Here is a 12,916-nt window from a genome sequence, read left to right on the forward strand (position 1 = left end):
CTACCAAAATGGCCCTCACATCCTTTAAATCAGTGGTCCCCAACCTTTTTTCCACCAGGGACCGGTTTAATGTATGCATTAATTTCACGGACCAGCTTACTACGTGTGGCAGATAAAAGAAGCAAAAAAATTTGCCTTTGGCTACAATCTCGCACATTAACATGTTACATGTCCAATAATGTGCATTGTCCCGTGTAGTATAACAAATTAGTTGTAATATACATCTAGAAATAAGCTTATTGGTGTGTTTAGTGGGACAGGCGAAAGTTAAGTCTGAGAAAATGCGGTAGTTTATACATTAATTATTGTTTCTGTGCGGCCCGGTAGCAAATGCATCACAGACCGGTACCGGTCCCCGGACCGGTGGTTGGGGACCACTGCTTTAAATGGCCCTCAGTTGAAAACGTTTGGACACACCTGATCTCTCATTTTCTCTGCACATTGCAGAAATAGAAATAACAAAAACAGCAAAAATTTTGGGGAAAAAATCATTGAAAAAGGCTCAATTTAAAATAACCTGGAATGTCTATAACTCATTTTAGGATAGGATAGATTTGTATAATCCCACAATAGGGAAATTATGTGGCTGCAGAAAAGTATTGTTTTTATATACAGTAACAAAAGTAAAACATAAACATATACAAATAAAAATATATACAACTTTTTTAGCCTTATAAAAAAGGACAATATCAAAAAATTATCTGCCTATCTTTATTAGGACCATGGATGAGCTGGGGTGGAACCCACCACAGTATTAAAACAAACATGACCACGTCATGGAGTGAACCCACCACCTACAGCTTGAACAGCACATTTGTAGAAATGAATGCAAACTAACACAAATAACTCACTCCAAATAGTTTGAATTAAAAAAAAACGTTTTGTTCACAACCGAACGCTTGGTAGTGTTAAGAATGATTTTTGCTATGGCTTTTCAAGAACAATACCATTGTGTTTGCGCAACGAGTAATTATTTCAAAACCTTGCCACGAGCAAGCCTGCCAACTTTTCCAGCTCTGCCTACATTACACAACACCCTTCTTTAGTTACGTTATGCAAGGCTGCAGTGACATGCATTGCATGAGGAATAGTGCACCGGATTGTACTTGCATTTTTAAGAACTTTTTTTTACAGAAATATCACTTTTAGCGCAAACAATGGCACCTAACACACTCAAAGTGACAGTTAAGTGGTGTACAAAGGTTTATTGGCTTAAATACATATTCCTTCCGATAAAGACGTCCACGAGGCATTCATCAGGAAGTCACGAGCCATTTAGCAACTGGCAAACATCAGCAAAACATTCATCACGTTCCCTCTAACTCATGTGATAAAATAGACTTTGTACGAGCAATCTTGCAAGTCTAAGGCACTGTTTTTATTTATTTATTGTCAATTAACACTGAATTACGTAAAAAGAAGACACGCACAATCGCTCTCTCACACAAACAAACAAAACACAACTAGTAGGCTAGTTCTTTTTTTTTTTTTGTAAAGAGAGAAGGTATAGTGTTGTTGCTGGGTCCAGAGTAATAATACTGCCTTACCTGGAGATTTGAGTACAAAGAGTCAAACATTTTCATCAAATCTTTGGTTTCAGACACCCCCCTCCCCCACTCCCACCATGCTACGTTCAGATGTCTCACCAGGGACTGGCCCTGAAGAGACATATGGACAATGGTATTTCGACACCAAAAATAATAAGTTCATACTTTTGCCCATGTAGTGAATCTGAGCCCCACAAGGAGGAAAAAAAATGGTGCAAAAAAGTGTACTTACAGTAAGGAAGGGATTCATATGGCCCCATTCCTGGGTGGATCTTGCGTAAGTGGAAGAGGGGTGTTAATAAGTTTTCAATGCAGTCTGCTGAAAATATATAACAACTGACACTGTGGTCAACGTTGTAATTTGCCTCACAAAACATTTAAGATATTCAACAATCTGGCGGCTAAATCCGTCACGTTTCATGCGTCAGGTAAACCATGACAGATGGGGCCATAAGAATCCCCTTCCTCCTGTACAGCCACATGTTTTTGCTGCTAAATGTCTAGTAAGCTACCTCGGGTGGGTTGCTTGGTGTGCACGAAGAGAGCAAATGAAAGAGACAAAAAAACAAGTGCGTTGGTCAAGTATGAGCCTACATACGCAACGATAAAATGAATCGCAAAACCGCAGAAAATATGTAGTAAGACGTGTACAGGAGTAGTTAATACAATCAAATATGACAGTACTGAACGCAAAGGGGGACTGTAACGGCCCCCCTGACTCTAGCAAACTTTAACACTGTGAAACATGTGTAATAATAATTATAATTAAAATAGTAGAGACGCATGTCAAAGTCAGTGTGGTGTTACCGACTGTAACAACACACGGGCTCCAAAGGTCAGTCAAGTATGGAGGAAAAAGTGGTGCGGTGTGCATCCTCCATCTCTGATTGCATCGTTATTTAAGCCTCTTTTGTGCTGGCCTTCATTTTCTCCACGGTTTCCTGCACGGAAACAACATACAAAATGAATGAGGACATGGTAGAAATAAATATTGTAGTTGTGTGAAAGCAAATTGATTACACAAAATAGCTACAGTCGTGGTCAAAAGTTGACATACACTTGTAAAGAACATAATGTCACGGCTGTCTTGAGTTTCCAATCATTTCTACAACTCTTATTTTTTTGTGATAGAGTGATTGGAGCACATACTTGTTGGTCACAAAAAAATATTCATGAAGTTTGGTACTTTTATGAATTTATTATAGATCTACTGAAAATGTGACCAAACCTGCTGGGTCAAAAGTATACATACAAAATAAGAGTTGTAGACATTTTTGGAAACTCAAGACAGCCATGACATTATGTTCTTTACAAGTGTATGTAAACTTTTGACCACGACCGTACAAGTGATATTCAGAGTTTAGAAAAAGTTCTATTCGCACAGGTGCTAGAACAGCCATTGTTTGGCAAGCGAGGTTCTGGAATGTGAGTTATCGTCACAAAGGGTCACTCTGAAAAGAAAAAAAATGAAGTAAAATAATATAGTTGCATCATGACGAGAATATAGTCACAATTTGATGAGAAATAAGAATGATGATATTGAAAAAGATTAAAATAATTAATTAATTAATTAACCTGAACTTAAGTGGATGAAAGTTGCAATTTTACAAGTAAATGTTTAATGTTTAAAAAATAAAGAAAGTCAGAATTAAAATGTTGTTCTTAAGTAAAGAAACGCAATAGCAGAATTATGGGATTAAAAAAAATAATGGGAAAAAAAGTTGCATTACTACAAGAGTAATTGTGATTGATAACTACACTTTGATAAATAAGTAAGTAAATAAATAAGTTTTGTCATTTTATTTAATCTGAGCAACAACTTGAGGCAGTTTAATGTTGATTAATGTGAACCCTGACTTAAACAAGTTGAAAAACTTATTGGGGTGTTACCATTTAGTGGTCAATTGTACGGAATATGTACTGTACTGTGCAATCTACTAATAAAAGTCTCAATCAATCAATCAAAAAAAGCACTTTATATGTAGAAAAGTTTTGTTAAGAAACCATTCTGAGCCTTATCTTATTTAGTTTTTATTTTATATAGGTTGACCACATTAACCCTGGCAATGGACCCTGTGTGTATAAGATTGATTGTACAGATATGGTATTGTTTCTGCTGGGCAAGTATGCCTGACGCGCCTCCTACAGCGCCTTGGGTCAGCTGCATGGTCATCAGCCGGGGACCACCGCTCATTGGAGTTTCGCTCTCTTTAACCCCGGAACGCCTCCTGGTGGCGGAGCGGTGGCAGGGACGTCTCCCTGCCACCCCCTGCAGCTGACCCATCTTATTGCCTCGACCCCCAGTACTTATCCCTCCTCCTCAGCCACAACCAGAAGCTTCCTTTTTCTGCTTCCTCAGCAAGGGCCTTGATTTCCCTTTGGAGCTTAGCCCCAGTCGTTCCCACATCTCGGAGCAGCCGTAAAGTTGATGTACCGACGAAGCCCCGACAGCGTACTTCCACAGGGTAGATGGTAGTGGACCAGCCTGCCTCTCTGCACTCAGCAGCCAGATCTGCATATTTGGCTGCTTTGCGCTCGTAGGCTGCCTGGATTCCCTCCTCCAAGGGTATGGTGAGCTCGATCAGCATGACAGACTTGGTAACAGCAGACCACAGCACGATGTCTGGGCGGAGTGAAGTGGTGGTGATCTCACGGGGGAACTGGAGCTGTTTGCCGATATCAGCCCTCATACTCCAGTCCCTTGCCAGAGAGAGGACACTGCGGGTGCCTCGTTGGCTGGTGTCTCCTTTGCCTTCCCCTGGCCTCACAAACATGACAGGAAGTTGCTTGGCCATGGGCTGGCTGTTGGCCTCCTGTCTACTGCTCTCCAGGACTTCGGCCAGTTTCATCAGGACTTGGTCATGCCGCCATCTGTAGCGACCCTGTGTCAGCGCGATCTTGCAGCCTGATAGCAAGTGCTGCAGGCTGGCGTTGGGAGCACCACACAGGGGAGAGCTCTCCTCCTGGCCGAACCACTGGTGGAGGTTTCTAGGGCATGGCAAGGTGTCATAGGTTGCCCTAAGAAGGAAGCTGAGCCAGGCTTGTGGCATCTTCCATAGGTCGGCCCAGCTGATGGGTCTGCTGATGGTACCTTCCCAAGTGGTCCATCTTCCTTGGCGACCTTGAGACACGGCCTTGATGGTATATTGCTCCTGGTTCGCCCTTGAGACCTCTTCCACAACCATGGCTCTGCGTTCCCTCTTTGTGGCCTTGGACCAGAGGCGTGGAGAATCTCCCCAGCCAAGCCCCGCTCTCCCTACTTGCACCCTGCCAACTATTTCCTGGTGTTGGAGCCTGCCAATGGCCTTGGCGACCTCTGGCCCTGCTTGCCACTTCCGGCCTGTTCGGGTGGGTACACGTGCATTCCTCACTGTATGTTATGCCATTGTTTACAAATTTGGTAAATAAATAACCCAAAAATTTATATTTTGTTGTTTTATTACTGTACCGAAAATTAACCGAACCGTGACCTCTAAACCGAACCGAAATTTTTGTGTACCGTTACACCCTTAATGTATAGGAATACGCCTCAAAAATAAAGTTCAAACCATCATCCTGCATCATTATCAACTCTGCAGAGACTTCAGCTTACAAAGTATGTAAAGGACAAACTTTACAAGTGGGTTTAGTTTTTTCTTTACGTTTTTAACTGCCACCAAATAACATAGTGTAAATTCCAGACTATAAGCCGCTACATTGTTTTTACGCTTTGAACCCTGCGGCTTATAAAATGGTGCGGCTAATTAATGGATTTTTCTTCGCTAACGGCCTTAATGTTTTGTGTTTAACAAATAGTTTTCATTAAACCCAAGCAGAAACACTGAAAAGGTGTGTTATTATTTGTGCTATGGCACCATATTTTGGAAAAGTTTTCTCTCTGCAGGTGCTGCAGGGTGAACCTCTACTATATTTTCTACTGTTTAGTGCTTTGAAACAATAGTACAAGTGCCGTTTCGTCTTCTAGTCAACCATAGCGTTTCTACTTCTATGGATTCTTTATTCATCACTCCAAGCAACGTTTGTAAGTTTTAGAATTAGAGATGTCCGATAATGGCTTTTTTGCCGATATCCGATATTCCGATATTTTCCAACTCTTAATTACCGATTCCGATATCAACCGATACCCATATATACAGTCGTGGAATTAACACATTATTATGCTTATTTTGCTGTGATGCCCCGCTGGATGCATTAAACAATGTAACAAGGTTTTCCAAAATAAATCAACTCAAGATATGGAAAAAAATGCCAACATAGCATGTCCCTGAAGTCACAAAGTGCATTATTTTTTCAAACATGCCTCAAAACAGCAGCTTGGAATTTGGGACATGCTCTCCCTGAGAGAGCATGAGGAGGTTGAGGTGGGCGGGTGTATATTGTAGCGTCCCGAAAGAGTTAGTGCTGCAAGGGGTTCTGGGTATTTGTTCTGTTGTGTTTATGTTGTGTTACGGTGCGGATGTTCTCCCGAAATGTGTTTGTCATTCTTGTTTGGTGTGGGTTCACAGTGTGGCGCATATTTGTAACAGTGTTAAAGTTGTTTATACGTTCACCCTCAGTGTGACCTGTATGGCTGTTGACCAAGTATGTATGGCATTCACTTGCGTTTGTGAAAAGCCGTAGATATTATGTGATTGGGCCGGCACGCAAAGGCAGTGTCTTTAAGGTTTATTGGCGCTCTGTACTTCTCCCTACGTCCGTGTACCACTCCGTACAGCGGCGTTTTAAAAAGTCATAAATTTTACTTTTTGAAACCGATACAGATAATTTCCGATATTAAATTTTAAAGCATTTATCGGCCGATAATATCGGCAGTCCGATATTATCGGACATCTCTAATTAGAATATAACTAAATCTATTCATACCTACCAAACCGTCTCATGTAGGAGTGTTTTCATGCATATTTGTACATGCTATCGTAATGTATAGAAGCTGGCGTTGTTAGTACTATCTAATATGCTAACATGTTTACAAGTGTATCTGTTAGAATTACTAACTTCCAATGGCATTCTTTTTGTATTGTTTTAGTTTCACAAATTCCTCAGTAAATTCACCAAAATGTCACCGTGGAGTTATTGAGTCTGTTGAGCTGATAGGAGAGCTAGCTTCTGCAGGTAATGGCTCCATGACAATGACTTCTGTTTTGTTTGATCACCCGTTTTACTGCCGTGTTACGATGAAGTTATGTAAATAAACACTTACAAAATCTTTCTGTGTAAATAACTAATTTTGTAACGTATAAATCTGCGGCTTATATTCCGTTGCGGCTAATATATGGAAAAATATTTTTTCTTTCTAAAATTTAGAGGGTGCAGCCTTTATACCAATGCGCTCTATAGTCCGTAAAATACGATACTTACATATGTCTGCTACCTACCACCAGACATGCATTATTACTTCCATAAAACACCAGCAGCTGGCAGACTGTAATTGCCTTGCTGTTTCCCCTCCATTACACATCTTCAAAGGGAGAGTAGTTTCACTTTATTTTAGTTTGATATAGTTTTATGATTAGGGATGGTCCGTTCCAGTATTAGGCAAAGTTGGTGCATCGAGTATCAGGAAAAATTAAACTACCCATCCAAAAGCCCCAACTATTCACGTAAATACTCGTCGTTGAGCGACATGCTATAAAAAGCAAGGCAGCTAAACCATTGTAGCACAGTAGCTTGATAAAAAAAACAGTATGAGACCATCCCTACTTATTATGCAGTGATTAACATGTTATGTAACACATCTTTACTCATGTCCCAGTTCATAGAGGTTTTAGGAGGGCGACAGTTTGACCTTGGGACAGATCAGTTCACTTTACATTATGAAAAAGTTTGTTCAACTTTGGAGGTTCCACTGTACGTTATTATGTCTTTAATGGTGATTCATCACACTTGGTGTTTTTGCCAATGTTAAAAAATATGCTGATAGCTCAGTTCTGGTGTTATTGTCACAAAAAAGCTTATGTCAACAAATCTAAACCGGAGGTCATTTCGCTGGCTAAGCACTTTCATCCAGATGTCCTTTGTCAAGAAAAACAGACATCCAAGTTATTACCCCGAGGAACCTCGAAGTCAGATAGTGGGGGTTTGTTGGTTGAAGATAAAAGCTGACCTGGTGTTTGTTCAGCTCGGCTACACGGAGGTTCCACTCCTCCTCGGTCATCTCTGCACCGCCATCGGTTGACTCATCCACGGCAGCTGTCTTGTCTGCACACACAAAAGGTCAAAACACACACACACATGTTGAAGGACAATACCAATTAAGATAACAAAAATACAATTTTGAAGCTTACCCGTGCAAGTCATAGCAGTGCACACCCAGTTGCCGCATGCACAGACACAACGGTTACACTCCACCTGTGTCTCTGCACCGTCCTCGTAAGTCTCATCCTCCAAGGCACACTCTGGGTTAGAAAAAACCCCAAAACATGACAGAATGAACGTAGATGACAGCGATCAGGGCCTTACCCATTAGGAGGAAATTCAAACACTAAATGGCTTTAACTGTCCCCTATTATGCAAAGATGACTTTTTAATGATGTTTTTTTATCATAATGAGTCCCTGAAGCTTGTTTGTGACTACCAAAAAACAGGCTTTGCAACACACTGTATTACAACATTCTCACCTAGGAAATGTGAGTCACTATTGATAGCACACTGTGGGGACGCATTTATTTTTTTAACCCGAAACTAGGGCTGCAACTAACGACTATTTTGATAGTCGACTAGTCATCAATTATCTTAGTTGACTAGTCATTGATTATCTTAGCGATTAGTCGACTAATCAGATTATGAAGCTTTGCTTTAATCTATTTAGTGGCTCTAATTTAGCCATCTGCTTTAAGATATTTTTAGGCATGTGCTAACGGGTTTTCTCCAGGTACTCCAGCTTCCTCCCACTTGCACCTGGGGATAGGCTGATTGGCAATACTAAATTGTGCCAATCCCAGACCAAACTATCACTTTGCCTGCATTTAACCAACCACGGAAGACACTACGCAATTTAAACCAATCAGAAACAACGCAAGGCGGGTCTTGGCGTCTCTCTTTCACACACCTCAGCTATATGTTGTTTCTGATTGGTTTAAGTTGCGTCGTTCCTTCTATGGTTGGTTAAATGTAGGCATGCCTCAGATACAAACACGCAGATTGTATTTCACATGCGCACTTCTGAATGCGTGTGCACAAGTTGTATTACACGCTCACAAATCTGGATGCCCTCGCTCAAATCGTACACAGTAGAAGTGTCGCAAAAGTCACGTGTAAAAAAGACAGCCAATAGAGGGTTTCGGCATTTTGCGGATCAAAGATGCACTTCTAAATGCGTGCGCACACATTGTATTACACTCTCACAAATCTGGATGCACTCTCTCAAATCTTGACAGCAGAAGTGTCCCAAAAGTCACGTGTAAGTAGACAGCCTATCGGGTTCTTTCTGATTAGGGACAGACCGACAACTTAAAACACACGTACGCAGCTCTGAATACACACACTTGGATTGATATACAGACACACAAATTACTGCACAATTTGAGTACACGCACATGTTTGCAAATAATTTTGCTACAATAATACTTCCATAGTAGAAGTCCACTCTTCAAGGTAAATGCTGTACATTTGTATTAGATTACTGCATTTAACTAGTGCAGAAATTTCTTTCAAAAGGCATGTTACATGTTAATATTGTGCCGTTTTGAGGGCCAAGCATCGATTAAATTGATTTCAATTCATTTTAATTAAAGACGTTGATTTTAGATACAAGTGTTTTGAGTTAAGATCTCCGTCACAGAACCAATTAGGTTTATAAATTGAGGTACCCGTATTTTCTGGACTATAGGGCGCACCGCATTATAAGGCGCATTAAAGGGGTCATATTATGATTTTTTTTCAAAATTTAAAACACTTCCTTCTGGTCTACATAACATGTAATGGTGGTTCTTTGGTCAAAATGTTGCATAGATTATGTTTTACAGATCATCTTTAAGCCGCTTTCTGACAGTCACTTCTGGATGCGTCGTTTTGTGGGCGGTCTTATTTGCGTGGCTCACCTTCGACAGCGTCTTCTCCCCGTCATCTTTGTTGTAGCGGTGTAGCTTTCAAGGACGGGAGTTGAAGAAGTGTCAAAAGATGGAGCTAACTAGCATCTCCTCATCCGTGGCTCACTAGTGCAGCAACGCCGGAAATGTGTCCCATGAAAAACCGTCCGACCGAAACTCTCTAATAACTAAAGTTCTGTGGGTGTATTATGTAAACCCACTATACTGTTATTTTTTAGCGACTCCACAGCGAGATATAAGTTAGAACTTCACGCTACTTTGTATTAGAAATGGCAACAGCAGAGGGTGAATGCTCCATAACAAGAAGATAGTGAAAAAGATTAAGATTAAAGTACCAATGATTGTCACACACACACTAGATGTGGTGAAATTTGTCCTCTGCATTTGTCCCATCCCCTTGGGGAGCAGTGGGCAGCAGCGGCGCCGCGCCCGGGAATCATTTTGGTGATTTAACCCCCAACTCCAACCCTTTGTTGCTGAGTGCCAAGCAGAAGCACAAGCTTATCGACTACGGCATCGGCCCGGACTACAGTGGCGGACATGCGCAAATTTTCAGGACTTATACAGATCTCAAATACACATCAGCAGGTACCAGAAGGTAAGAAAAGTTGGTTTTGCATAATTTTGTATTTGAAAAAAGTGCATTAGGTGCACAATCGCACTTCTTGCAGATTTGCACCCCGTGGACAAACACAGTTTCTTAGCATTAAAGATACAGACACACAAAACGACACTTTAGTAGTAGGGTTGACAAAAAGCACATTTAAACTGTCTAAATTCCAGCCCCAAGGCAAATTTTTGGACTGCACCCCCTTAAAAAATACAATAGGGTTAACAAATAGAATAAAGTGGACTTTTAAAGGGGCTGTTTGCAACCTTTTTGTGGCTGTCCAGAGGGTTCTAACTTTCCAAAGTGTTGTAAGCATTACATCCCGCCCTCTTCCAGCTTTGAGCATGCAAACAACGGCCCACATAACACACACACACACACATTAGCTTTGTTTGTTGTCAGCCAATGATAACGACTTAGTAAAGTTTAACTACTAACGTTAGCTATCAATGAAAGTATATTCTATCATAACATGACTGAAAATTGTTAAGTCGCTTCTTTGCTACTACATTTTTGTGTGTGCATGCGCTCCTGTGTGTATCAGATTTAGTGACAGTCTGAACATCAGACTATTTCCTGAGGCCAATGAGTAATTTGTATTTAATATAATTAGTAATTGTGAAAAATATAGACAAATAAAAATGTTAAACCGCTAATGGTAACATAAGCTAGCTATAAGTACAGAATGAACAAGGTAGGCTGAACTAGAAAAGAGCTGATAAGCCAACAGTGACCTTTGACTTCACATATAAATGAACAATTCCCACAAAGTTCTAAATCTTTTAGAAAGTCGTCCATAGTAGTGTTATTTCCCTAAAGAAACATGTTATGTGTTTGCTGTAGTTCTGGCCTTTCTCAACAGCCACACAGGACTTTGAATGTAGTGAACCACGGCTCAGAGCTCCACGCTGACTGTTAACCTTTAGCCTACATATTTTGGTGTGATCATATTCAGCAAAAGCTGCTTATGTCACATATCAGGTTCAGTGAGAAGCCTACTTCTGAACTGCATTGAAATGCACAACAGATAAATATACTGTGTTTCTTCATATAGATTATTTACTCACTTGCAGAGAAAATTGAGTATTTATTATGGGCCTTTTTTAATTAAATACATCTTTTAATAATGTGAAATAATATGACAACATTTTTCCACAAATAAATTAAAATGTTATACAGATGTATTGTTATACCACATGTCCACAACTAAAACACATTTTTATTTTCAACAATGTAAGTAAATGTGTATAATTTGACATTTGAATCAAGAAATAATAATATTCTGTGTTATTTTCAAATCCTGTTTTTCTTTTTTTGAAACTGTACATTTATAAAATTATAAAAACAGTACATTACAAATATAATTTTTGTTTACGAGCTTGTACATGTTGGTGTATTAAATATTACAGAAACGTTAAAAAAATATTTTTGGTTGTTAAAATACGGACGGTGGTTGAATAAATGTTTAATATATATGTATTTTTATATATATATATATATATCTGTATATATATATGTACTTACATATATATATATATATATATATATATATATATATATATATATATATATATATATATATATATATATATATATATATATATATATGTAAGTACATATATATATATATAGGTATATATATATATATATATATATATATATATATATATATATATATATATATATATATATATATATATATATATATATATATATATATATATATATATATATATATATATATATATATATATATATATATATATATATATATATATATATATATATATATATATATATATATACATACACACTACCGTTCAAAAGTTTGGGGTCACCCAAACAATTTTGTGGAATAGCCTTCATTTCTAAGAACAAGAATAGACTGTCGAGTTTCAGATGAAAGTTCTCTTTTTCTGGCCATTTTGAGCGTTTAATTGACCCCACAAATGTGATGCTCCAGAAACTCAATCTGCTCAAAGGAAGGTCAGTTTTGTAGCTTCTGTAACGAGCTAAACTGTTTTCAGATGTGTGAACATGATTGCACAAGGGTTTTCTAATCATCAATTAGCCTGCTGAGCCAATGAGCAAACACATTGTACCATTAGAACACTGGAGTGATAGTTGCATGAAATGGGCCTCTATACACCTATGTAGATATTGCACCAAAAACCAGACATTTGCAGCTAGAATAGTCATTTACCACATTAGCAATGTATAGAGTGTATTTCTTTAAATTTAAGACTAGTTTAAAGTTATCTTCATTGAAAAGTACAGTGCTTTTCCTTCAAAAATAAGGACATTTCAATGTGACCCCAAACTTTTGAACGGTAATGTATATATATATATATATATATATATATATATATATATATATATATATATATATATATATATATATATATATATATATATATATATATATATATATATATATACATATATATATACACACACACACATATATATATATGTATATATACAGTATATACAGATATATTTATATGTATGTGTATAATAGCGGTTCTTCACTGCCTTTTTATATTTTTCTGCCACTCCTCCACATGAAATAAACTCTGCAAGCCTTCAAATGCCTTTTCTTAAACTCCACTGTAACAGCTTTACAGATGTCATGTCTGCAGTGAAGGCCGTGTGTGTTGTGCGAGAGACGTCGACCTTTACCCAAGGTTCTTGTAGTAGGTAGATGAGGC

At 38.6% G+C, this 12,916-nt stretch overlaps 1 protein-coding gene across 1 annotated transcript in view; it reads right to left on the reverse strand.

Annotated features, from left to right (window-relative positions):
- Window positions 1-1,190: 1,190 nt before the first annotated feature.
- The window catches only part of LOC133664440 (follistatin-related protein 1-like), a 47,459-nt gene continuing 35,733 nt past the window's right edge, over window positions 1,191-12,916 (reverse strand). Inside the window, exons 9-11 of the mRNA XM_062069072.1 lie at window positions 7,832-7,942; window positions 7,651-7,745; window positions 1,191-2,488 (exon numbers count right to left, since the gene is read on the reverse strand). Of these exons, the coding sequence (XP_061925056.1) occupies window positions 2,447-2,488; window positions 7,651-7,745; window positions 7,832-7,942 (248 nt within the window). The 3' untranslated portion in view covers window positions 1,191-2,446. The remainder of the gene's footprint in view (window positions 2,489-7,650; window positions 7,746-7,831; window positions 7,943-12,916) is intronic.

This window comes from Entelurus aequoreus, linkage group LG14 (assembly GCF_033978785.1).
Source record: "Entelurus aequoreus isolate RoL-2023_Sb linkage group LG14, RoL_Eaeq_v1.1, whole genome shotgun sequence".
NCBI lineage: Eukaryota > Metazoa > Chordata > Actinopteri > Syngnathiformes > Syngnathidae > Entelurus > Entelurus aequoreus.